Source organism: Phacochoerus africanus, chromosome 4 (genome assembly GCF_016906955.1).
Source record: "Phacochoerus africanus isolate WHEZ1 chromosome 4, ROS_Pafr_v1, whole genome shotgun sequence".
Lineage (NCBI taxonomy): Eukaryota > Metazoa > Chordata > Mammalia > Artiodactyla > Suidae > Phacochoerus > Phacochoerus africanus.
Window position 1 is genome coordinate 75,476,998 of NC_062547.1, and position 24,286 is coordinate 75,501,283.

At 52.4% G+C, this 24,286-nt stretch overlaps 1 protein-coding gene across 2 annotated transcripts in view; it reads right to left on the bottom strand.

Moving 5' to 3' along the window:
• The window catches only part of CELF5 (CUGBP Elav-like family member 5), a 49,615-nt gene that overhangs the window by 17,227 nt on the left and 8,102 nt on the right, over positions 1-24,286 (bottom strand). For both annotated transcript variants that reach the window (XM_047777568.1, XM_047777569.1), the window contains exons 2-3: positions 12,971-13,053; positions 1,355-1,406 (exon numbers count right to left, since the gene is read on the bottom strand). In XM_047777568.1, the coding sequence (XP_047633524.1) occupies positions 1,355-1,406; positions 12,971-13,053 (135 nt within the window). The remainder of the gene's footprint in view (positions 1-1,354; positions 1,407-12,970; positions 13,054-24,286) is intronic.

Genomic DNA, 24,286 nt, shown 5'->3' on the forward strand with positions numbered 1-24,286 from the left:
CAGAGCTCCAGGCCCAACCTTACCAGGGCTCAGGAGGGGACAAGCAATGAATGAATGTTGAATGAGTGAAAGCGGGTGTGTGCACAGGAACAGCTGCCTGGGGAGCCTGGGGTTGGCTTGGGACCTGGCTGGAGGCCTAGCTGGGACCTGCCCAAGTCTAAGGCCCAGGGGCCAGTCTGGGCCAGATTCTCATGTGAGGCACCAGAGCCCTGGCCCTCTGGGTAATTGCACTGCTCCCCTGTAATCAGGAACGTGGCAAGCTTCCTCTTCCAGCAATGGTGAGCTGGGTCACTATGGAAACCCCTTCTCTGGAAGCTGTCACTCATGGAGGAGGGAGGGAGGGAGAGACACAGAGTCAGAGAGAGAGAGAAAGGGATAGGGAGAGACAGAGACAGGCAAAGAGAGAGACAGAGACAGAGAGACACACAAGCACAGAGAGAACCAGAGAGAAAGGAAGAAGGAAAAGGTAAGGAGAGAAACAGAGATATGGAGGGAGAGGGAGACAGAGAAGGATAAAGAAAGAAAGAGAGAGATGGAAATATGTAGATCCCACCTCTCTAATCCCTGACCTACAATGGCAGCCAGGTTGGAGAGTGTGAAAACAGGCTCCCAGACCAGATGGGCTTTACTAGACTCCTACACATACACAGAGGTCCTAAAAGCCCTGCCCCTCACATTACCTCCAGGGCTGGCTGTTCTCCCTCAGCCCTCAATCCATCTGAGATGGGGAGGGGGGCTCAAAAATATCCAAGAATGACCAGCATTGGATCCAACTGGGGACAGCCAAGCATCTCCCCCATGGCACACACCCACCCTGAGGTCAATCTCACAGACACTGGGCCCAGCCTGCAAACCCGAAAGCCCAGCCTGGAACAGTCAAGCATGCATGCTTTACATACACCGCCACTCACGGCCCAGGCATGCAGATGTGCACATAGGTGGGCAGACACTCCTGCCCAACGCCAGCCAGAAACATACACACATGTGCATACAGGCAAGCCCATGTGTGCATGCTCACTTACTCAGATGTGCAAACGTACACACACACAGTCCAGAAAGTGATCGACGGTCCTTCAGGGACCCCATCCCCTCTGTGTCTAAAGATCCCCATTGTTGCACCCCGAGATGAGTGGGGTATTTCAAGTTCTAGGGGAAAGCATAGGACCTGGCCACATCCCTCACTGCTGGGCCTGTGGCCCTGTGCTTAGGAAGAGGGGACCCAGCCTCCCTACTCTCCCACCCCTACCCTAGCCGGGGGGCCTCTGCCTTTCCCACCACCTTTCATGCAAAAGTTTCCCTCCTTTTCCCATTCCTCTGCCAACCCGCAGCCTGGTGGCCACGGAGAGATGACAACTACCTCCGCGGCTTTCACTGTCCGCAGGTTTCACCTGGATTGGCCGCGCCATCTGTGGAGAGACAGAGGACGGAGGTCAAGGTCAGCAGTGGGAGTGGTGGGGGTGGGAACTTCACTTGAGCTCTGCCAGGCAATCCTGGCCACCTCCCCAGCCTCAGCATCCCACCAACCTCTGGCAGCAACAAGCATGCCTCCCCAAGTGTATCAATTTGCAATGATAGCCCAACTCCTGCGGTGCCTGTATGTGATGTGACTTTGTGGTTCTTCTCATCAAGAACTGGAGTCTATTTCCCCACCTTTTGCATCTGGATTTGGCCATGTAACTTGCATTAACCAAAAGAATGTGGTGAGTGTGAAGTTGTGGAGTTCTAAGTCTTGGCCTCAAGCGACCTTGCAGCTTCCATTCTTGCTATCTTGGAACCCTTGGGATTGCCAAAGACAAGTTCAGGTGAGCTACTGGAGGACGGAATAGCTCATGTACAGAGACACCTGCTGACAGCACATGGGAGTCCTGGCCCAGCTAGCTCCCGCAGAGCCCCAACTGACTGCAACTGCATGAATGACTAAGGACAAACCAGCAGAAGAACTGCCCAGCTAAGCCCAGCCTGGGATTGTTAACCTACAGAATCATGAATAAATAAAATGTTTGGGCCAGTCTGTTACTCAGCAGTGGCTGACTGATACACCAAGGCAGCTATTTTCATTTGGCTCTCTTGGGTGGAGGGAACTGTCACATCTGAATGGACCAGCCTGCAATCTGGACTCACTGTTCTGGATAATTTTCTTTTCTTTTTTGGCCACTCCATGGCATATGGATTTCCTGGGATCAGATCCCAGCCACAAATTGAGACCTATGCTGCAGCTTTGGCAATGCCAGGTCCTATAACTTGTTGTGCAAGGCCAGGGATTGAAGCTGTGTCTTGGTGCTACAGAGGCGCCACCAGTCCTGTTGTGCCACATAAGGAACTCCTGTTCTGGATACTTCTGTCCCCCACCCCCAGCACTGAAACTGATGTTTAATGGAAGAAATCTTTCCCTAACACCCGGTCCTCCAACTTGCTCAGCCATGGGTATAAGCTAATGTGGATATTTCAGAACAGACTTGAAGGGATGTGAGGTGGAGTGGCATTTGCCTCCCCACTGGTTCTAGGACAGAATCTCCCTCTCAACCTACTGTCTCTGGTGAACTAATCACCCTTCAAAACCCAGCTTAAAAGCCCCCATGGGGGCAATCCTTCCACCTTTCTGGGTTCCTCCCTCCCTCTGCCTCAGGGCAGGAAATGTCTATGCCTTTCTCTGTCTCCCTCCAGGCTAAGACCATAGCATTATCCTCCACCCCCTCATAGGGCAGGGTACATGAGAGGAGTTTGCTGAATCAAACTGACCAGGAGGAAGTAGCCAACACCTACCAGCATAGAAGGCACCTGGTTCCTCCACACCTGGCCTTAGGTTGGAGCGAGTGCTGGTCCCAGCCCCCCACCCAGGTCAGACAATCTCAGAGTAGATCTCCATTCAGAAGTGCTTGATAAATGTCAGTTTTCTGATCACCATGCAGTTGCCCAGCAAGCTTCAGAGAGAGGCACAATTTTTACCCCATTTTATGGATGTCAAAATCAAGGCCTGCAAAGGTTATTTGTCTGCTCCCCCTCCCCTCCGAGAGCCTCTCCCCTTCAAATAATCTATCTGAGTGTTTGTCCAGGGTATATATGGGCCTTCTCAATTTGAACTCAGCTTTGGGAACCCCAGAACCAGAGAGGCCTCTGTCTCCTGCTTCCAATGCCCATAATTCCCCCAGCCCAATCTTCCAGCTGCCCAGTCACACCCTCAGAGGGACCCTGACCACCTGGGAAAGGCCAAACCACATCTCCCTTCCCCCCACCCTGACATACCCAGACACACCCTGGCCCCTCTCCACCTGGGTACCACACCCCTCTAGCTGGAGGCAGGAGGGGAGAGTATTTCAACCAGATGGGAGCAGTTTCTGGGCTAGGGGCAGACTGAAGTGGTGATGGGAGGTGGGAGGGAGAGGGCACCTGAGCTCCAGACTTCTGTTCCCCCACCCCTCCACCGGCCTCTGCTGGCCCTCACCGCCTCCCCCCTTCCCAGCACCTTGGGCAGATGAGGATGGGGTTGCCATGGCAATGCTGATTCACCACGCGGAAGCTGGCAATTGTTGTTGCCATGGAAACCGCCTCTTAGGGGCGAGCCCAGCTCCTGCCTTGCACAAAAGAGATATTTAAATATAATCTTCTGGAGATGGATGAGTTGAGGGAGGGAGCGAGGGAGGGGGACCATGGGGAGGGAACCTTTCCCCATCACTGCACCCTCCACCCCCACCCCATTCTCAAGGCCTGGATACCTGCTTCCCATCTCCCCCACCCACTGCAGAGCCTGGGACCTTCTCCCTCCTACTGGGAGGCCCCTTCCGCCTCCTGGGTGGCCCCTTCCCCCTCCTGGGTCAGCTCGGCAGTGGTGGCGGTGGGGTAGAAAGGGTCCTAGTGTGGCTCCGAGAAGCCAGGTGGGTAGCCCCCTTCTATTTCCCCACTGGAAAGCCGAGGCTACAAGGCCCGACCATCCACACCCCGTGGATCCGCGCTTCGCCTTACCCACCGGCCTGGAGACGCGCGCCAGGCTGGCATCCATGTGCCGCCGCCCGCCCGGCTGGCCCTGGGCGCACAGGCGCGCACACGCCGCACGCACGCTCGGGCTCCAAGCCTCGCTCTTCCGCGCCCAACGTCTAGGCGATCCGCCCGCCAGAGGCCGGGCCCTGCCGGCGCTGCCCGCCCAAGCCGGGAGGAGGCGTGCCAAGGGAGAGCTGGGTCTCCCCCCCACCCCACCCTACCCCACCCCACCCCTCCTGTCGCCCCTGCCCGCCCATATGGCTCTGCCCACCTCCTTCCGGCTCCCTCTCTCCATCTGTCCCACTGAGGTCTCTGCCGAGTGCCCTCCCTTCTTCCTCCACCTTCTCTGGCTCCCTATCGCTGCAACCTTTCCCTGCCCCCTCCCTTCCTCTTTTCATTTATTCAACAACATTCCCGTGTACCTAATGCTGAGTAATTTTGCAACCTCAGGGAGCACCCCACTAGTCTGCGGGAGAGGGAAACAGGCATATGCAAACACCCCCAGACTCATGGGGTCAGGGTTGGGGCAGAGGCAAGGATCAAGTGCTTGGAGAGCCAAGAACAGTGAAGAACTGAAGGATTTCCTGGGGGTGCACTGAAGATGAAAAATCTGCAGTGGGTTTTGAGGTACAAATAGGAGTTGGCAGCCCAATGGTCCAACATGGTGGAGCGGATTGGAGCAATACCTACATCCACCAACTCATTTAATCTCCAAACAACTTTATGAGGTGGAAAAATGCCCCTTTTACAGATGGGCAAATCAGAAAGGGAGAGGAGAAAGAAGCAGAGGACTGATCTCCTGCCAGTTTCCTCAGTGGCCTCTGAAGACTCAGGCCCTCCAGCCAAGGATCAAGTGGGCTAGGGCTCTGGGAGTGTCTGTGTCTTTGGGGGTGGGCATACATTACATGGCTGGGACACAGTACTGGCTCTGCTGCCCAGCTTTTGCTGAGTGATTTCAACCAAGCCACACACTATTGGGAAAACAGGGCCCCTTATTCCTGACCTGTGTGTATTATGGACGGGGAAACTGGGACTACTAGTGGCGGGGCAACTGCAGGTAGTCTTCAGTAGACAGACTGGGGCCCCAAATATTTTCTGGGATTTGCAAATTTGTGCCTTTAGAAGATGCAGTGGCCCAGGGAAAGCCCCAACTAGTTTGTTTCTGGGTGGCGTGGAGAGGAGGGAACCAAGATGGACCCCTATCTAGGTCGCCTGGGCCACCATCCCAGCCTCTTCCTCTCCCACCCAAGCCCCAGCCCAGCCCCCATCAAAGCCCCAAACCAAGCCCCTCTCCTGCTCCGCATGCTGCCATGCCTCCCTTTTGCCCTCAGGGTAGAGTGCCAGCTCCTGGCATTGGAGGATCCTCTGATGCTCAGTCCTAGTCACTCCTGCCCCCTCTGCCTCTCACACTCTGAGGACACTGGGTGGGACCAGAATGTGACCCTGAGCACCCCCCTCCTTGCCCCACAAGCCCCCCTAAATGCCACCTCCCCCGAAGCCTTCCCTTCCACACTCATCTGCATTGGTTGCTCTGCCCAGGCATCGTCCCAACACGCAGACTTGTCCCTTTTTGAATGAGCTCTTGAGGTCAGGGTTGGGGGGCTCTGGGACCCCCTCCCCAGCAAGACCCAGCACAGGGTCCACAAATGAGAGCTGAGTTAAGACGAGACAAGACTTGTGGTTTGCAGACTCCTGTCCCCTGGGCAAGAGTGAGGCAGGCGTGCCAGGCACTGTGCCCGGCACGGGAAGTAACCCAAGAGATTATGCCAGGCATGTCTGCACTGTCCCCATTTCATGGGAGAAAACGAGCTCAGGAAGAGATGTGGCTGGCTAGAGTCCCACAGCTCCACTTCCCTGGGACTGCGTGTTCATCCATTCATCCAGCATATATTTGCCGAGCGTGTGCTCTGCATCTGGCCCGTGTCACTTTATAGGATCCTCATAACACCCTGCAACCCCATTTTACAGACAAAGACAGTGAGGCCTGGGAAAGCCAAATCATTAGACATTTGGCAACTTTGGGCCCCTACCTGTTCCCAGGGTTGGCTCGACTCTGAGCCAAGTCATGGGATGGAGGGGTGGGTCCTGGGAAGGGGGTTCAGGAGGGACCTGTCAGGAGGAACTCACAGCCAGATACACTCATCCCTTTCCAGGGTGCTCAGATGTGCAGCGAGGTGGTGCCAGATCTGGGGTGTACCTCACCCCCCAAGAACTTCACAGAAAAAGAGATGATGCAGCCTCACATGGCCCAGCCATCCAAGAGTCCGGAGCCAGACCTGTTGCCTGACGGCCGAAGGGGACCCTTCCCATCCTTAGGGACCCCATCCTGGGGTTTGAGAGCATGGCACAGAGCCTCTGTGGGAACCAGAGGCATTGCCCAGTGTGGATTCCAGGGTCCTGAGGTCCATTCCAGCTTCTATTCTGGGATTCTGTTATTTAGCGTAGGATCCTATTCCAGAATGCTGAGATTTGATTAAACTGCATCCCCCACGGACGTCACCCTCATACCCAAGGAAGGAATCAGAAAGGGTGTCCCTTGCTGCAGAAAGCAGCATGATGGGGTAAGGGGGCTGGGCTGAGCCCCGGCAGGGGTGTGGGGGAGGGGATGAGGGAGGGGGAAGCACGGAGAGCTGGCAAACAACAGGGGCCACTTCCCTCCTGGTTCATCAAGAGATGAAAAGACTGGAGTTCCCGTTGTTGTTATGGCTCAGAGGAAACAAATCTGACTAGCATCCATGAGGATGCAGGTTTGATCCCTGGCCTTCCTTGCTCAGTAGGCTAAGGATCTGGTGTGTGGCCGTGAGCTTTGGTGTAGGTCGCAGACACAGCTCAGATCTGGCATTGCTGTGGCTGTGGTGTAGGCTGGCAGCTACAGCTCTGATTTGACCCCTAGCCTGGGAACCTCTATATGCCGTGGTGCAGCCCTAAAAAGATTAAAAAAGAGAGAGAGAGAGATGAAAAGACAGATACTGTCTCCCCCAATACACACACACACATATATACACATGGGGACAGGAGAGACAGTGGCTGTCTCTCTCTCTCTCTTTAATGTGACCCCATCTTCTGGCAGAGACGCCTAAGAGGCGGACTCAGACACCTGTGCTCAAATGCTGCTGACAGGCAAGGGGGACCTTCTGCCCCAGTAGCCCTGGACTTTCCTCATGCGATGGAGATCAGCGAGCAAGCCTCCAGCGCTTGTTCTGTAAGGCTGATTCCACTACCACCAGTGTTTTTGGAGAAGGGGCTCAGCCCCCAGATCCGCCCCTTCTCGCTCATGAGAAGTGGAAGATACACGAACTCCACGAACTCCTGGGTTTGCGCCTGATCCAGAGGCATCAGGTGTCCACCAAAAGCAAAACACCAGGAAGGATCTCTATGTGAAACAGCAAAACCAGAAACAACCCAAATGCCCACCAGCAGGAGACCAGACAAATAAACAGTGTATTGGGGCCCGGGAATACCACACAGAGATGACAAAGCACATACCACTGAGGCGTGATATTGAATCTCATCAACGTCATACCAGAAGAAAAGTGGGGGTGGGGTGATTACCACAAAAGTCATTACAGTGGCTCCTCCAACAGGGACAGGGTCTGGGGCTTGGGGACAGGGGATGGGGTGGTTTCTGGGGCACCAACTGTGTGGTGGTAACAGGTGCTTGCTTTATAATCAGCTGGGTTGCATGCATATTTCTCTAAGTGTGTATTTTTCAAATTTGAAGAAATATGTTTCTTCAAGCCAAGCTCTACTCCCAGAGGATAGTGCCCAGAACTGGGGGTGGTCCTCAGGGGCCCCTCTGTCCCCGGGGTCCAGCTCTGAGCCATCTTCTTATTTATCAAACATCTGTCCTCACCTCCTGGGGGCAGGGGCTAGCTTGCAAGAAACCCAACCAGAGAAGCCAGAGGCTCAAGGCCTGTGGAATGGGGTGGGTGGGGCTTCAGGCATCACCCTGCTGGGTGACCTCAGATGAGCCCCTCCCTCTTTCTTTGCCACAGTTTCTCCATCTGTCCAGTGGTGCTAGCAGCAGCCCCAGTGCCCCACTGATGGGGCAGTTGTGTGGGATGCCCCTGCAGTGCTGGGAAACAGTGATAATTCTAGGGAAACTGAGGCTCATAGAGAAAAAGGGTATTGCTTGAGACTCCTCGCTCCTCCCCAGCCGTGAACTGTTATCAAAGAGAGACCTGGAACTTCACATCTAGACGTAGGATGACACTACACCATGCTGCTGGTCTAGACCTTTCCAGGTCTGCACTGTAACATGGTAGCTGATCCCAGGTCTAGAATATTCTAGATTTGAACTGTCTAAGATGGTAGCTCTAAGACACATGTAGCCCCTAGCCACATGTAGCTGTTGAAATGTTTTGCTTTTTTTTTTTTTTCCTTTTAGGGCCACACCCATAGCATATGGAGGTTCCCAGGCTAGAGGTCCAATCAGAGCTACAGCTGACAGCCACATCCACAGCCACAGCCACAGCCACAGCCACGCCGGATCCAAGCTGCATCTGCTACCTACACTGCAACTCACGGCAACACCAGATCCTTAACCTACTGAATGAGGCCAGGGATTGAATCCGCATCTTCATAGATACTAGCCAGGTTCATTTCCACTGAGCCACAATGGGAACTCCTAGCCGCTGAAGTTTAAATTTACATTTATTAAAATTTTTAAAAAAATTAAATAACATTAACAACTCAGTTCCTGAGTCACATTTGCCACATTTCAAAGGCTTAATAGCCACACAGAGATATGGCCACCACAGCACAGCACAGACAGAGCATTTCCACCTTTGTAGAAAGTTCTGTTGGACAGCGATGGTCTAAAATGGGGATTGGTGGAGAGTTCCCATTGGGGCTCAGTGGAAACGAACCTGACTAGCATCCATGAGGATGCAGGTTCAATCCCCGGCCTCGCTCAGTGGGTTAAGGATCTGGCATTGCTGTGAGCTGTGGTGTCAGTCGCAGATGTGGCTTGGATCCTGAGTTGCTGTGGCTGTGGTGCAGGCTGGCAGCTGCAGCTCCAATTCAACCCCTAGCCTGGGAACTTCTATATGCCACTGGTGTGGACCTAAAAAGACAAAAAAAAAAATTTAAACAATGGGGATTGGCAACTGCACCCCAAACCTGGCCCCTTGCCTGTTTTGTTGATAAAGTTTTATTGGCACACAGCCATGTCCATTCGTTTACTTGTTGCCTGTGATTGTTTTATGCTTTGAGTAGATGCAACAGAGGCTGTATGGCTGGCAAAGCCAAAAAAAATGCTGCTCTCTGATCCTTTACATAAAAACTTGGCTGATCCTTGGCCTAGAACATTATAGAACTATGCCGTCCGGTACAATAGCCAACAGCCATTTGTGGCTACTGAGTGCTTGAAAAGCAGTTTGTAGGACTGAGGAATGGAATTTTAATCAAACTTAGTTATAATTAATATAAAGAAAAACCGAAGTCTAAAAACCTGATACCTGACTCCATTCTTGGAAAACCTTTTTTAAAGTAAGTTTAGAGCGACTTGGGCAAATGAATCTAATTTTCACCTGTCAATTTTATAAAATGCAAATACAGATTGAGCCTCTCTGATAACAACTGAGGGTTCCAATTGAAATGGACAGGGGTGGGTGCAATAATCCCACCGGATTTTGGAACACTTAGGATGAAAACTAGGAATGTGGATGATGTTGATAATAATCATTACATGGGCCATACTGACTACCTGTTGATAAATTTTGGAGAGATACTGGGTTAAAATGAAAGCTAGCACTAAAATTCATCTCACCTATTTCTGTTTCCTATTTATTTATTTATTTAGTCTTTTTAGGGCTGTACCCATGGCATATGGAGGTTCCCAGGCTAGGGGTCAAATCCGGAGCTGTAGCCACTGGCCTATACCACAGCCACAGCAACGCCAGATCCAAACCGCATCTGCGATCTACACCACAGCTCCTGGCAATTCTGTATCCTTAACCCAATCATCAAGACCAGGGATCAAACCTGTGTCCTCATGGATGCTAGTCAGATTCGTTTCCACTGAGCCATGATGGGAACTCCCTGTTTACTCTTTAAATGTTGCTCCTAGAAAAATGTCAGTGCTATATGTGACTTGCATTCTAGTTCTGTTAGCACTGTTCTAGAATATTCACCAACTCCTTATGTTCCTAAACAGCATTTCTCAACCCTGGAACTATTGATTTGGGGATGGATAATTCTCCACGATGGGGAAGGGGCTGTCCTGTGCAGTGGAGGGTGTTAAGCAGCATCCCTGGCCTGTAACCCTGGGATGCCAGGAGCATCTCCCGGTTGTGACAAGCACAAATGTCCCCAGACACTGCCCATCGTCCCTGGGGGCAGTAAACACCCCCATTAAGCTTTGTGTGTTCCCACACTCAGCACACCAGGCAAGCTCCTGCCTCCAAGTCTTGGTACACCATGTCCTCGCACCACCACCATCTGCCACAGTCCTCCCCATCCCTCAAGACTCAGCTCAAATGCTCCCGCTCCAAGAGGCTGCGGTGTCTGCCCTCCACGAGGTCATCAATGCAGGTCACCCAGTTCTCCCTTGAGATGCTGTCCCCAGTCACCCTTCCAATGGCTGGTCATCTTGTGGGTTGAATGGTGGGCCCCCCTAAAAATATGTCTAAGTCCTAACCCCTGGAACCTGCAAATGGGATATTATCTGGAAAAGGCATCTTTCCAGGGGTAATTAAGGGATGGGTCTTGACAGGAGACCCAATGACTGGTATCCTTAGAAGAGAAAGGCAGTGGGCAATGGGAGAGATGCAGACGCAGAGGAGAGACCACGTGATGATGGAGGCAGGGAGTGGAGTGGTGTGCCTATAAGCCAAGGATTGCCAGCCACCACCAGAAGCTGGGGGTCGGGGGAGCCTGGAACAGAATCTCCCCCAGAGCCTCCAGAGAAGGGCAGCCCTGCTGACAGCCAGCCTCTGGCTCCCAAACTGTGAGCCATTAAGGTTCTATTGCTTTTTTTTTTTTTTTTTTGTCTTTTGTCTTTTTAGGGCCACACCCACAGCATGTGGAAGTTCCCAGGCTAGTGGTCAAATTGGAGCTGCAGCTGCCTGCCTACATCACAGCCATACTATCATCACAATGCCAGATCCGAGCCACTTCTGTGACCCATAGCTCACGGCAATGCCAGATCCTTAACGCACTGAGCAAGGCCAGGGAGCGAACTCGCATCCTCATAGATACTAGTCAGGCTTGTTACCACTGAATCTCGACGGTTCTGTTGCTTTAAGACACTCAGTTTGTGGGGCTTTGTTAGAGATGCCCTAGGAGACAGGTACACCCCCTGATTTACCCCTACCCTCAAAGCCAGGGTCTGCCCTCTAGGGGAGACATAGGCAGACACAGATATCCACAGCCCCGAGAGTCAGGGATGAGCAGAGGGACAAGATAAAATAGAACAGAAGCTCTCCAGGTAGGAAGGCAATTCCCCATGGATTCTCAGGCTGGAGTTCTGGTGGGATCCTTAATATCCGGTGAGTGAGAAATTTTTTTTTTTCAGGGCCCCACTTGTGGCATATGGAAGTTTCCAGGCTAGGGGTCAGATAGGAGCTACAGCTGCCAGCCTACACCACAGTCACAGTGACTCGGGATCTGAGCCCTATCTGTGACTTACATGACAGCTCACAGCAACACCGGATCCCCAACCCACTGAGTGGGGCCAGGGATCAAACTCGAGTCCTCATGGATACTAGTCAGGTTTGTAACCCACTGAGTCACAACAAGAACCCCAGCACGTGAGAAATCTTTAGGAGCTAAGGACTTCCGGAGACCAACACAGATGAGCTTAACATCTCCAAAAACAGAATTCACTTGGAGTTCCCGTGGTGGCTCAGAAGAACCAAACCTGACTAGCATCCATGAGGACGCAGGTTCGATTCCTGGTCTTGGTCGGTGGGTTAAGGACATAGTGTTGCCATGAGCTGTGGTGTATGTCACAGACATGGCCCAGATCTGGCATTGCTGTGGCTGTGGTATAGGCCAGCGGTTACAGCTCTAATTGGACTCCTAGCCAGGGAACTTCCACATGCCATGGGTGTGGCCCTAAAAAGAATAAAAAATAAAAATAAAAACCACTCTGCACCCACACTTCTCCCACTCCTCTCTCCATCCTGGTCAGATGGATAAGGTGGTGCTCATTTTGGAGACAAGGGTAACTGAGACTTTGAACGAAAGTCACTGTCAAAGTCACACAGCTTGGGATGGGAACCCACAGGAGCATGGAAGTGGGGGAAGGGGCAGTGCATGGAGGACAGGTTCTGCAGAGCAGGGTGTGGGGACTGCAGGCTATAGGGGAGGAGGAGAAACCAGTTCCAATGGAATGCTGGGGACAGTTTGAGCTATGCTGGGTCTAGGGTGCCACCAGGGCGTGGCTTCTGCACACAGAGTGTGTTTATTCCACAGGCTCTAAATCACCTTTGCATATGCTGTTCCCTCTCCTGGCACACCCTTCCTTCTCATCTTTCAAGTCTCTTCTCAAATGCCACCTCCTCAGTGAAGCCCTCCATGACCTTCTCTACAGTTTCTTCCCTCTACCCCACCCCGTTATACTCTTCCAGTGCTGGAGATCAGAGAGGTTAAGTTCTTTACTCACAGTCACACAGCAAGAGCAGGCTGGAGCTAACTGATGAACACTTGAGCCTCCTTGCCATTCCACCAACACACCAAGCACCGTCCTGCCCCAGAGCCTTTGCATATGCTGTCCCTCTGCCTGCTAATGCTTCCTCATCCTTCAGGTCTCAGCCCAATGACAGTTGCATGCTAAGCCAGATTCCCTTGTGCAGTCTGCAGAGTGCACAACCACACCGATGTGAAGTATAGAGCACAGGAGGCAGTAGGTACAGTGAAATGCTTATTCTGGTGATGACTTCTGCCTCTCTGGTCCTGAGTCCAAAGGCATGTGGGCTGCACAGCTGATTCCAGGCAGGGCCTTAGCCTTCCCTCCATCCACCCCTCTTCCCATACAGCACCCAGGACTTACCCCGGGCAAGGTCTTCTGTTCGTGCAGGGCAGTCTGAGCTTTGATGGCAGAGTCCCTGGCACAGTAGGTAAGAAAGGCACAGCCTGGACGGGAGAGAAATAGGGGTGTTAAGAGAAAAGGATGCCATACCCCATGTTCACAGCAGCATTATTCATAACAGCCAAGAAGTGGAAACAAACCAGGTGTCCAGTGACAGATGAAAGGACAAACTAAACACGGTCCACCCCTACAAAGGAATATTAGCCTTAAAAATGAAGGAGATTCTGACACTTGCTACAACATAGACGGACCTGAGGACATTATGCTCAGTGAAATAAGCCAGACACAGGAGGACAACTACTGTCTGATTCCACTCACAGAAGGTCCCTGGAGGAGTCTAACCTATGCAGACAGGAAGTATATGGTGGGGGCCAGAGGCTGGGGGGCGGCGGGGCATGAAGAGTTAGTGTTTCATGGGGTCAGAATTTCAGTTTGGAAAGAGGAGAAAGTTCTGGAGATGGAGATGGGGGTGGTCGCACAATAGGAGTGTACTTAAAACCACTGAACTCTGCACCTAAAAATGGTTGAAATGGTAAACTTTACGTTATGTGTTTTTAATAATCACAATTAAAAATTTTTTGGAAAGAAGGAAAAATGGAAAGAGAAGGCTGGAGCCCCCTTAGTGGGGGCAGTAGGAGTAGCTTGGCTCTCCCCTCCCACACCCACGCATCCCACTGGGTGAGATGGGGAAAGACAGAGAGAAAAATTAGCTGTTAATTAAATCCATAGCTGATGCTAAACAGCTGGGCGACGTCGGGGTGGGGTGGGGTTGTGGGGCCTGGGGAGGGGGCAGAGATGCTGTCCCAGGCAGGAGGGTGGCAAGGGCACCAACAGCCCCAAGGAGCGGGTAGAGGCCCCAGAACTGGAATGAGGTGCACAACGGCTCTGCCACTAACCTGCTTTGTGGCCTTGATTGGGGTGCTGCCCCTCAGTTTCCCCCTTCAGAGTGAATGGCCTCGGAATACCACGGGATGGACCAACCAAGGGGCGGGGCGAAGCTAGAGGGGGGTGGGTTTGGCGTCAAGGGGTAGGGCCAATCAGGAGAGGCAAGGGGCGGAGCCGCCTCCCCCCTTCCAAGTGGTCCAGAACGAGGGTGTGATTGGATGACGTGCTGGGTTGGGGGGAGAGGGAAAGCAAAGCTTGACAGCCACAGAGACAAGAAAGGTTAAGAGACAGAGACAGAAGAGAAGGGAGCAGAGGAAGGTGCCCAGAGAAAGGCCAATGAAATCAAGGCTATTTTGAAAGATGTTTGCCTGAGGGGGCAAGGGGATGCTGGCAGGTGCCAGGTTCCCCGGGATGGTCGCAGGGGTTCTGGCCCCAGCGCTGGGCCTTGCCTCGCTATCCTCTGTGAAATGAGACCCTTGTTGGGTGCCCTGATGCTGTCGGACCCTGTGTCTTCCACCCCCAGCTCCCTCCCCTTGGTCTCTCTGCCTCCACTCATGGGGACCCCCTGTGCAGACCCCCTGGGAACAGCTCCATGGTGTCCAATTCTGCCCCAGATCTGGAGCTAATTAAAGCTGCATTCTGCTGGGCTATGCCCGCTACGTGGATTCTCCCACCAACTGGGCTTGGTGATGGGGAGGGGTTCCTGCTCCAGGCCTGAGAGGTGCCCTGGAGCCCTGAGGAGGGTGGCACAAGGCAGAAGGAGAACAGTTTCTAGCATTTAAAAAACATTTATGTTGGGAATGTAAAATGGTGCGACCGCTGTGCAGAATAGTTTGGCAGTTTCTCGAAAAAGTTAAACATAGAATTACCATATGATCCAGGAATTCCATTTCTGGGTATATACCCCCAAAGAATTGAAATCAAGGGCCCAAAGAGATACCTGCACACCCACGTTCATAGTGACATTACTGACAGTAAGCAAAAGGTGGAAGCAACCCAAATATCCATCAACAGATGAATGGATAAGCAAAATGTGGTCCATCTCTACAAGGACCACCAAGGAAGAAAAGAGATTCTGATACCTGCTGCAACATGGATGAACCCTGAAGACATCATGCTCAGTGAAATAAGCCACAGAAGGACAAATACTGTCTGATTCCGCTCTTAGGAGAGCCTAGACTCAAATCCACAAAGACAGGAAGTAGATGGTGGGGCCGGGTCTGCAGGAGGGGATGGGGAGTCAGGGTTTCTTGGGGACAGAGTTTCAGTCTGGGGAGATGAGAAAGTTCTGGAGATGGATGGTGGGGATGGTTGAACAACAGTACATATGTACTTAATGCCACTGAGCTGTGCACCTAAAGATGGTCAACTTTTTAATATATATATCTTACCAGAATAAAAAATTATAATTGGGATGTATTACAAATACACTCTCTTGTGTGCTTAGCTTATCCTGCTTTGGTTGTATTTGATGCATACATCTTCTCCCAATACATGCCTTGTCTTTTCACTTATGTGTGTGTTTCTATTTTGTGAATTGAATCTCCCAAGGTCTTCAGGGAAAGGAGAGGCACTAAGAAAATTGGCCATAGGGCCTGAGAGAAATTAGGCATGATTGGCAAGAAACTGGGCTGCAGGGAGTTGTAAAATAGGGGTGAACCCCTTTCTCCTTGGGTCCTTTCTTACTCGTGGAACTCTGTATGCAGAACGTGGAGCGTGCTGGCCTTGAGAGGGTAGGTGGGACCCCTGAGCAACCCTTCATCAGCCTCTAGTCTGGAAGGTTTGCAGAGCAAGGGGGGAAGAAAACCCTAAACAAACAAAACATGAGCCGCTGTCCCTGGTACTGAAATGTCTCCCAGTGGTCTTCTTGGCCCCATATCTTTTCTGCCTCTGAGCTTCTCTTTTCTAGTTGGCGAAAATGTGTGATGTTTACCTGTTTCTGGATAAACAGAGCCTTGAATTTTGGTTTCTATTAGGGTTGAGTTGTTTATCCCCTCCCCCAAATTCATATGTTGTTCTCCTAACCTCCAGGACCTCAGAATGTGACCTTATCTGGAAATAGGGTTGTTGGAGATATAATTAGTTACAGAGAGGTGATACTGGAATAGGGTGGACTCTAATCCAACAGGACTGGTACCCTTAAAAAGGGGGGTGTATTTAGACAGAGACACATGAACACAGGGAGAACTCCACGTGAACGTGAAGGCAGAAATCCGGGTGTTGTATTGACAAGCCAGGGAACAGTAAGGATTGCCAGCACCACCAGAAGCTGGGAGAGAGGTCTGGATCAGATTCTCCCTCTTGGCCTCAGAAGGAGGCAGCCATGCTGACACCTGGATCTCAGACCTCTCTGGCCTCTAGGAATGTGAGAGAATACATTTCCTTTTTTTTCCTTCTTTCTTTCTTTTTTCTTTTTAGGGCCACACCTGCAGCATACAGAAGTTCCCAGGCCAAATCGGAGCTGTAGCTGCCAACCTATGCCTCAACCACAGCCAGACGGGACCGGAGACACGTCTGCGACCTACACCACAGCTCACAGCAACGCCGGATCCTTAACCCACTGAGCAAGGCCAGGGGTCGAACCCACGTCCTCATGGATACCAGTTGGATTCATTAATGCTGAGCCCCAGCAGGGATGCCCCACTTCTGTTTTTTAAACCACTTGCAGTACATTGTCTCAGCAGCCCTAACAAAGGAATACAGGTCCCAAGGAGCACAGACTTTTAGTGATGTTCACAAAGTTCATTAGTCTCTAACGCTAATAAGCTTGTATGCAATATTGATTCATTTAATCCCCATAAGAACCCCACGAAGGAGCTGTTAGCATTGTCCTCCTTTTACAGACAGGGGGTTGGGGTACAGAGAGGGGAAATGACTTGTCTGCAGTCACACAGGGGAACATCTCAGGCAGTCAGGTTCCTCTGACTGTGTGCTAGACATTGGGACTCACTGCCTGGAGTTTGCATCTTAAACATTTCTCCCAGGGCCTATGGGTAGTGTCACAGGCACCCGCCTTACCTTTCCCTGTGAGGAAACTTAAAATAGTACCAACTTTCTGAGAGATAGGGGGCTGGATCAAATGCTGAAGAGGCCTTGGACCCTATTTCAATGGTGTAGGGGGGTGGGTCTGCTTTGCTGTGTCCTAGTTCAAGCGGGACACTCCCAGGAAAATTTCAGCCCATCCAGTGCCCACACTGGGTCAGCCTCTCACCAGATTCCAGCCCTGGCTACCCCCACCCCACCAACCTCCTCAATGACAAGAGGGGGCAGGGTCAGGTGTTCTGCAAATCACACCACCAAACCCCACACCAGGCAAGCCCTGGGGTTCAGCAGAGGTGGGGCAGGTCCAGAGGGCAGGTCTGCCTGCGAGAATGGACTATCCAGAATGCTCAGCACTTGACAACCCTATGGTTCCCTTCACCCCACCCCCATTTTCCAAGCCTGGCCAAGGACACCTGAGATGGAGCAGAGACCAACAGAGGGATCCTTGGGAAGCAAGAGATCTCCTCAATGTATGAAAGTTGTCTATCAGTTAGATCCACCTCATCATGGCCCTTCTGCGAGGGAGGGAGCTCCCTGTCCCTGGAGGTAAGCAAGCAGCAGCTCCCCAGAAAAGGCTCTCCTTTGCTTGGGACTAAATATTGGGGTTTTGGGGGTTTATTTGGGGGGGGGCTTTTTAGGGCCGCATCCGCAACATATGGAAATTCTCAGGCTAGGAGTCAGATAGGAGCCACACCTGCTGGCCTACACCACAGCCACAGCAATGTCAGACTCGAACAGCATTTGTGACCTACACTGCAGCTCACAGCAATGCTAGATCCTTAACCCACTGAGCAAGGCCAGGGATTGAACCCACGTTCTCACGGATACTAGTCAGGTTCATTACTGCTGTGCCACAACAGGAACTCCTAAATCTCAGTTAAGCTGCCAGTCTGTGGTCAGTTGTAATGGCCAACCCAGGAAACTAGCACAGATGGGGACACAGGAGAAGGTACAGTTTGGAAGGAAGAAGTGGAGCTCAGTTTGGGCTCTGCTGGATCTGAGGTTTGGGGATCATTGGGGGAAGCACCCCCAGGACCAACTAAAAAATCCCCCAAATGGCCCAGGAAGAAGTACCATCTGTGTGCACAGAACCAAGCCTTGGTACAGCTGCTTCCCCCACCTGTTGGCTACTTTTAATCCCACGTTACAGAGGAGTGAACCCAGGCTCAGATATGCTGAGCAGCTTTCCTGAGCCCATATGGCAAGGGGAAACAACCCCTAGTATTAAACCCAAGAGCTGAGGATGAGTTAAGTCGCTGGAGTTTGTTACACTGATCTAGTGAACTAAAAAAAAAAAAAAAAAGTTTTCCTTTTTACTCTCCATTGCTCTTATTCTCGTGCATAAGTCTGGGATTTTTATCACTTCCCAGGAATTTTGGTGGGTAGGTCTGGGGACTGTCCCTGATGGATGGTGGCTGTGTCACTGGCTGCACCCTGACCCCAGCCACACCCCAGGCCTTGGCCTCTCGCTGTCGGCCCTTGAACTCGCTGTTTCCTCAGCCTACACGACCCTACCCTATCTTTGCCTGGCTCCTTTCTCCTCAGCCTTCAAGTCCCAACTGGGTCACTTCCTTGGGAAGCTTCCCCATCCCCAATCGACGCTGGTTCAGAAGGGTGGGGACAGAAAGTGTCCCGGTCACTGATGTGTCCTCAGTGCCCAGCACTGGGCACAGCACACAGCACAGGCTCAGTAAGAATTTGGCTACCTTTCGTGGTCTTCATCCTGGCTTCGCCCCGCCCGGATCAGAGCAGTGCCCGCCCCTTCCCCCGGCTCCCGCCCACCCCCTCACAGTCTGTCCTCCCTGCGGCCACCAGGGCGCCTGTGAGCACCTGGGTCCGGTCCCGCCACTCCTTGGCCCACAGCCCTCCAGGGCTCCACCTCCCTGGGATAAAAGCCCAAGTTCTCCCCATGGCCCGCAAAGCCCTGCACTACCTGCCGTGTTCCCTCTCTGCCCTCCCCTCCTCTCTCTTTCCCCCTCGCTCACTCTGCTCCAGCCTCACAGGTCTCCTCACTGTTCCCCCAACACTCCAGGCACGGTCCTGCCCCAGGGCCTTTGCACAGGCTGTTCTGGAATATACTTTCCCCAGATATTTGCACAGTTCACTCTCTCACTTCCTTCAGGTCTTGGCTAAAATGCCACCTCCTCAGTGAAACCTCCTTTGAGCACCCTGTTTAAAATGACAGTCCTCAACCACCTCCTACCCTGTTCTATTTTTTCCAGTGCCCTTATCACCATCTCATATGTCACATATTTTAATTTTTTGTTTTGTTTGTTTGTTTTCTGTCTCCCCGACTGAAATGTCTCATCCAAGAGGATAGGAAGAGGTTTGTGTTTTGTTCACTTTGGGGTAAATAGTGCCAGGCACACAGCAGGTGCTCAATAAATACTATTTGACTGAATGAATGCTTTTGCTCCCCAACTGACCTGCCAATAGCAAGACCACCTCCTTGAGGGCAGCGACCGCATTTGATTCACTTTTCTCCCTCCCCTCCCCCACCATGCCCAGCATGGGGTCAGTCAGTATCTCCCGAGCACCAATCAGGCACCCGCTGTGCTGGAGGAACAGCTGCAGGAAGACAGCCTTGTTCATTTCTCCCTGGTCAATATCATCTCCTCCTCCCCCGCCCAGCCAGGACCTCAGCCGAAACCCATGTGTGAACCTCTAATCTCAAATCTCTTTGATCCCACCCCTGCATGCTGGCACCCCAGGTTCTAGATCCAGCTCTAACCTAGTGACGCAAGATGAGGATCTAACCCTGCCCCATGCCTTTCTGCTGTGTGATCTTGGGCCAGCCACTCGACCTCTCTGAGCCTCCACTTTCTCACCCATAAAATCATAATACCATCAGAGTTCCCGTCGTGGTGCAGCGGAAACGAATCCGACTAGGAACTATGAGGTTGCTGGTTCAATCCCTGGCCTCACTCAGCGGGTTAAGGATCCAGGGCTGCCCTGAGCTGTGGTATAGGTGGCAGTCAAGGCTCCGAGGTGATGTTGCTGTGGTTGTGGTGTAGATGTAGCTCTGATTCGATCCTAGCCTGGGAATCTCCATATGCTACAGGTGCAGCCCTCAAAAGCCAAAAAAAAAAAAAAAAGAAAGAAAAGAAAAGAAGTAATACCACCCATTAGGGATGATAGGAGACACTCCCTTCTGCTCTGGGGCCACTCTCTCCTCCTCCCCCTCCATCCTCTTATCCTGAAGTCATCCCCAACTTTGCTGAGAATAGTGGGGCTGATGGGACCTTCTTCCCTATGCATGACTCCTCCCTCCATTTATAAACACATTAGTTCCTGTTTTGGGGGCAAGACCAAGGACACAGGGCTCACAATTCACTGGGTACATAGTCTCTGGGCTGACCTCCTACCTCCCTGGCTGCTGCTCCTTAGCCTGTGTTACTGCCCCCTCTTCCACCCCAGCCTTATACACTGGGGCTTCTCAGGGCTCATCTGAACCCCTGATCTCCTGTCTGCAGCCATCTTGACTCCTCCAACAGGTTTAGTCACCATCACTGCACCAGTGATTCCCTCCTCAGGGTACCCACCCAGCATCCATCCGCCTGTCCATCCACCCACCCATCCGTCCATCACCTATTCATTTATCATCCATTAACTTATCTAACCATCCAACCACCTTCTGTGTTTCAGGCACTGTTCTAGGCACTGGAGATATAGCAGTAAACACGAAAGGCAAAAACACCCCATCTAAATAGGGCTTCTAGTCTATTGGGAAGAGAGAAAAACAAATAAAATAAAAAAGTAAAGTCTATGGTATGACAGTTTTCATCTTCACAGAAAATAAAGGAAAGCAGGGAAGAGGGATTTGGAGTGCTGGAGAGTGGCTGACATTATACATCATGTCTGCAGGGACGGCTTCACTGAGAAGGTTAAGTTTGCAGTGGATGAGGGAGGCGGCATGTGATTATCTGGGGGATGTGTGGTCCAGGCAGAGGGCATGGCCTGTGCAAAGGCCCTGGGGTAGGACTGCACCTGGTGTGTTGGAGGACCAGTGAGGGAGTCCTTATGGCTGGAGCAGAGTGAGTGAGGGGGAGAGAGGGAGGAGGTGAGAGCAGTGAGGGGACAGGGCAGATCATGCTGGTCCTAGTGGGCTACAGGGAAGGACTTGGCCTTTTACCCTCAGGGAGGTAGGGGCCCTGGAGGGTTGTGGCAGAGGAGGGCGGGGACTGACCCAGGTGCTCACAGGCACCCTCTGGTGGCTTCTTCAGGGAGGACAGATGGTGAGGGTGAGGGAGGAGGACGGGGGACCAGGGCAGAGGAGACTAAGCTGGTCCAGGTGGATGATGACGGGGTGGACAGGAGAGGGGGAAGAAATTAGTGGTTCTGGAGAAGTTTAGAAGGCATAGCTATCAGGAGGGAGGGGTAGGGAGGCGTGACAGAGAGGGGAGAGTCAGGGGGTGACTCCAAGGCTCTGTCCTGAGCACTGTTGAGGATTTGTCTCCATCACACCACACTGACCAACAACTGCTCAGGCCAGAATGGTGGTATCATGCTAGATCGGCGTCCCCCCTCAGCACTGCTGACATCAGGGCCGGGTCATCCCTCTGGGGAGGGGTATCCTGGATGCTCTGGGGGTGTGGAGCAGAATCCCTGACCCCCACTCAAAGCCCCAAGTTGTGACAGCCACAGATGTCTCCAGACACAGCCTGGTGTCCCCTAGGTGCAGGATCCGCTACGTGACACTCACTTTACTAGATCCCTCCTATTCCTCACCTCCCCCCACCAAGAGGTGATGATTTATTAATTTTAGTTTATTTTGTGTCTTTGGGCCACACTACCCATGGCATATGGAGGTTCCCAGGCTATGGGTCAAATCAGAGCTGTAACCGCCAGCCTATGGCACAACCACAGCAACGCAAAATCAGACATCTCCGATTTATACCACAGCTCATGGTGACGCCGGATCCTTAGCCCACTGAGCAAGGCCAGGGATCAAACCTGCGTCCTCATGGACTCTAGTCAGATTCGTTTCCACTGAGCCATGACGGGAACTCCTGATTTGACTGTTTAAATGTGTCTCTAGGAGTTCCCATTGTGGCTCGGCGGAAACGAATCCGACTAGTATCCATGAGGACTCGGGTTCAATTCCTGGCCTTGCTCAGTGGGTTAAGGATCTGGCGTCGCCATGAGCTGTGGTGTAAGTTGCAGATGTGGCTCGGATCCTGCGTTGCTGTGGCTGTGCCTTAGGCCGGCAGCTGTAGCTCTGATTTGACCCCTAGCCTGGGAACTTCTATATGGCACGGGTGCGGTCCTAGAAAATTAGCAAAAAAGTATCTCTAGCTGGTCCTTCCCCTCCACGCCCAGCTCAGGCCTCACCCTTTCCACCTGGACAACGGCTGGGAAGCCTCCCTGACCTGTGGCCTCCTGTCCTGCCCCCATCCCTCCACACAAGCCACCAAAGAACCATCCCCCCACTCAGCTCTCATCTGCCTCTGTCCCTCCCCAGCTTTAAACCCTGCCATGGCTCCCCAGTGGCCTCAGGTCAAAGCCAAGATCGCCAGCCTTAGCAGCGCTTCCCAACCTCACCACTGCTGTGTCCTGGCCACTTTCTTCAACATTCCCTCCACTGCCCTTAATGTCCCTCTGCTTGTAATTCCCCAGACACACAGCCCCCTTCATGCCTCCAGGTGCCTGACTCTGGGATTCCAATCCCTCCCTGATATTCCCATCTTTCCTCTAGGCAGCTTTTTCCCCAAATCACAATCTGAATACATACCTAACATAAAATTCACCGTCTTCACCATTTCTAAGGGCACAGCTCCATGGCGTTAAGTACATTCACATTGTCCTGAAACCATCCCCACCATCCATCTCCAAAACCTTCTCATTTTCCCAAACTGAAACTCTGTCCCCTTGAAATGCCGACTCCCCCTCCGGCAGCCCCCGCCCCACCATCTCCTTCCTGTCTCTATGGATCTGACTCCTCTAGGGACCTCCTGGGAGTGGAATCAGACAGTCTTTGCCCTTCTCTGTCTGGCTTCTTTCACTGAGCATCACGTCCTCAAGGTCCATCCATGTTGCAGCAGGTGTCAGAAGCTCCTTCGTTTTCAAGGTTGAATCATATTCCACAGTCTGGATGGACCACATGTTGTTTATCCATCATCCCCTGATGGACACTTGGAGTGATTCCACTCTTGGCTTCTGTGACTCATGCTGCTATGAACATGGGTGTACAAGTATCTCCCCACTTTCGGTTCTCTTGGGTCTGTACCCAGGAGCAGAATTGCTGGGTCACATGGTAACTCTGTGTTTAACTTTCTAACAAACCACCAGACTGTCTTCCACCCCGGCTGCACCATTTCGCATGCCCACCAGCCCTGCACAAGAGTTCCAACTGACTTCTCCTCCTCAGCAACACCTGCTGTGTTCTGTTTTGTTTTCATAAAGGCCGTGCTGGAGTTCCCGTCGTGGCTCAGTGGAAACAAATCCGACTAGGAACCATGAGGTTGCAGATTTGATCCCTGGCCTTGCTCAGTGGGTTAAGGATCCAGCATTGCTGTGAGCTGTGGTGCAGGTCACAGAGGTGGCTCAGATCTGGCATTGCAGCGGCTGTGGTGTAGGCCAGCAGCTGTAGCTCTGATTCGACCCCCGGCCTGGGAACCTCCATGTGCCATGGGTGTGGCCCTAAAAAGCAAAAAACAAGAAAAAATTTTTTAAAAAAAGGCCATCTTGAGGGGTGAGAGGTGGCATCTTATGGGATGTGCTTTATGTGATGTTGCCCAGCCCTCAACCCAGGCTCACCCTCGACCCCAGACACCCCTCTCTGCCTCTCCCCCAACACACATCAGAACCCTTAGGACCAACTCAGCCATTCTGTCCACTTTCTCACAGTGCACTGTGCTTCTCACGGGCACACAGTACGTCTGGTTCATTTAAAAGTGGCACACAGTTGCAGGACTCAAAAAAAAACAGCTGAGAGAGGGGTTGGGCAGGTAGGTGAAGAAATGACCTTGCAGCCCTGCGCACCCACTTGGGGTAGCTCTAGATGCTGCCAGATCCCTTCCAGGGTAGACAATGCTATGATGAATATGCTGTGTGTCCCTAGGGAGGTGCCCTCCCCTCTCTGAGCCTGCATTTCCCCACTGTCTATAAGGTCAATCTAAAGACCCCCAGCTGTGGTGGGAATGTCTCTTCTGGCCCCTCCTCCTAGCAGAGGGTCAGGGACAAGGACTTGATGAGTGGCCCCTCGTCACCTCTCAGATGTGCAAACCCCACCATCAAAGGCTGCTGGGAGAAGCAGGAGGCTGGTTGGGGGTGCTCATACATTTACCCTTCTCAACATCCCCAGACAACCCGTCATCTCTCAGGAGCCCCTCAGAGGAGCTGGGCTCAGCC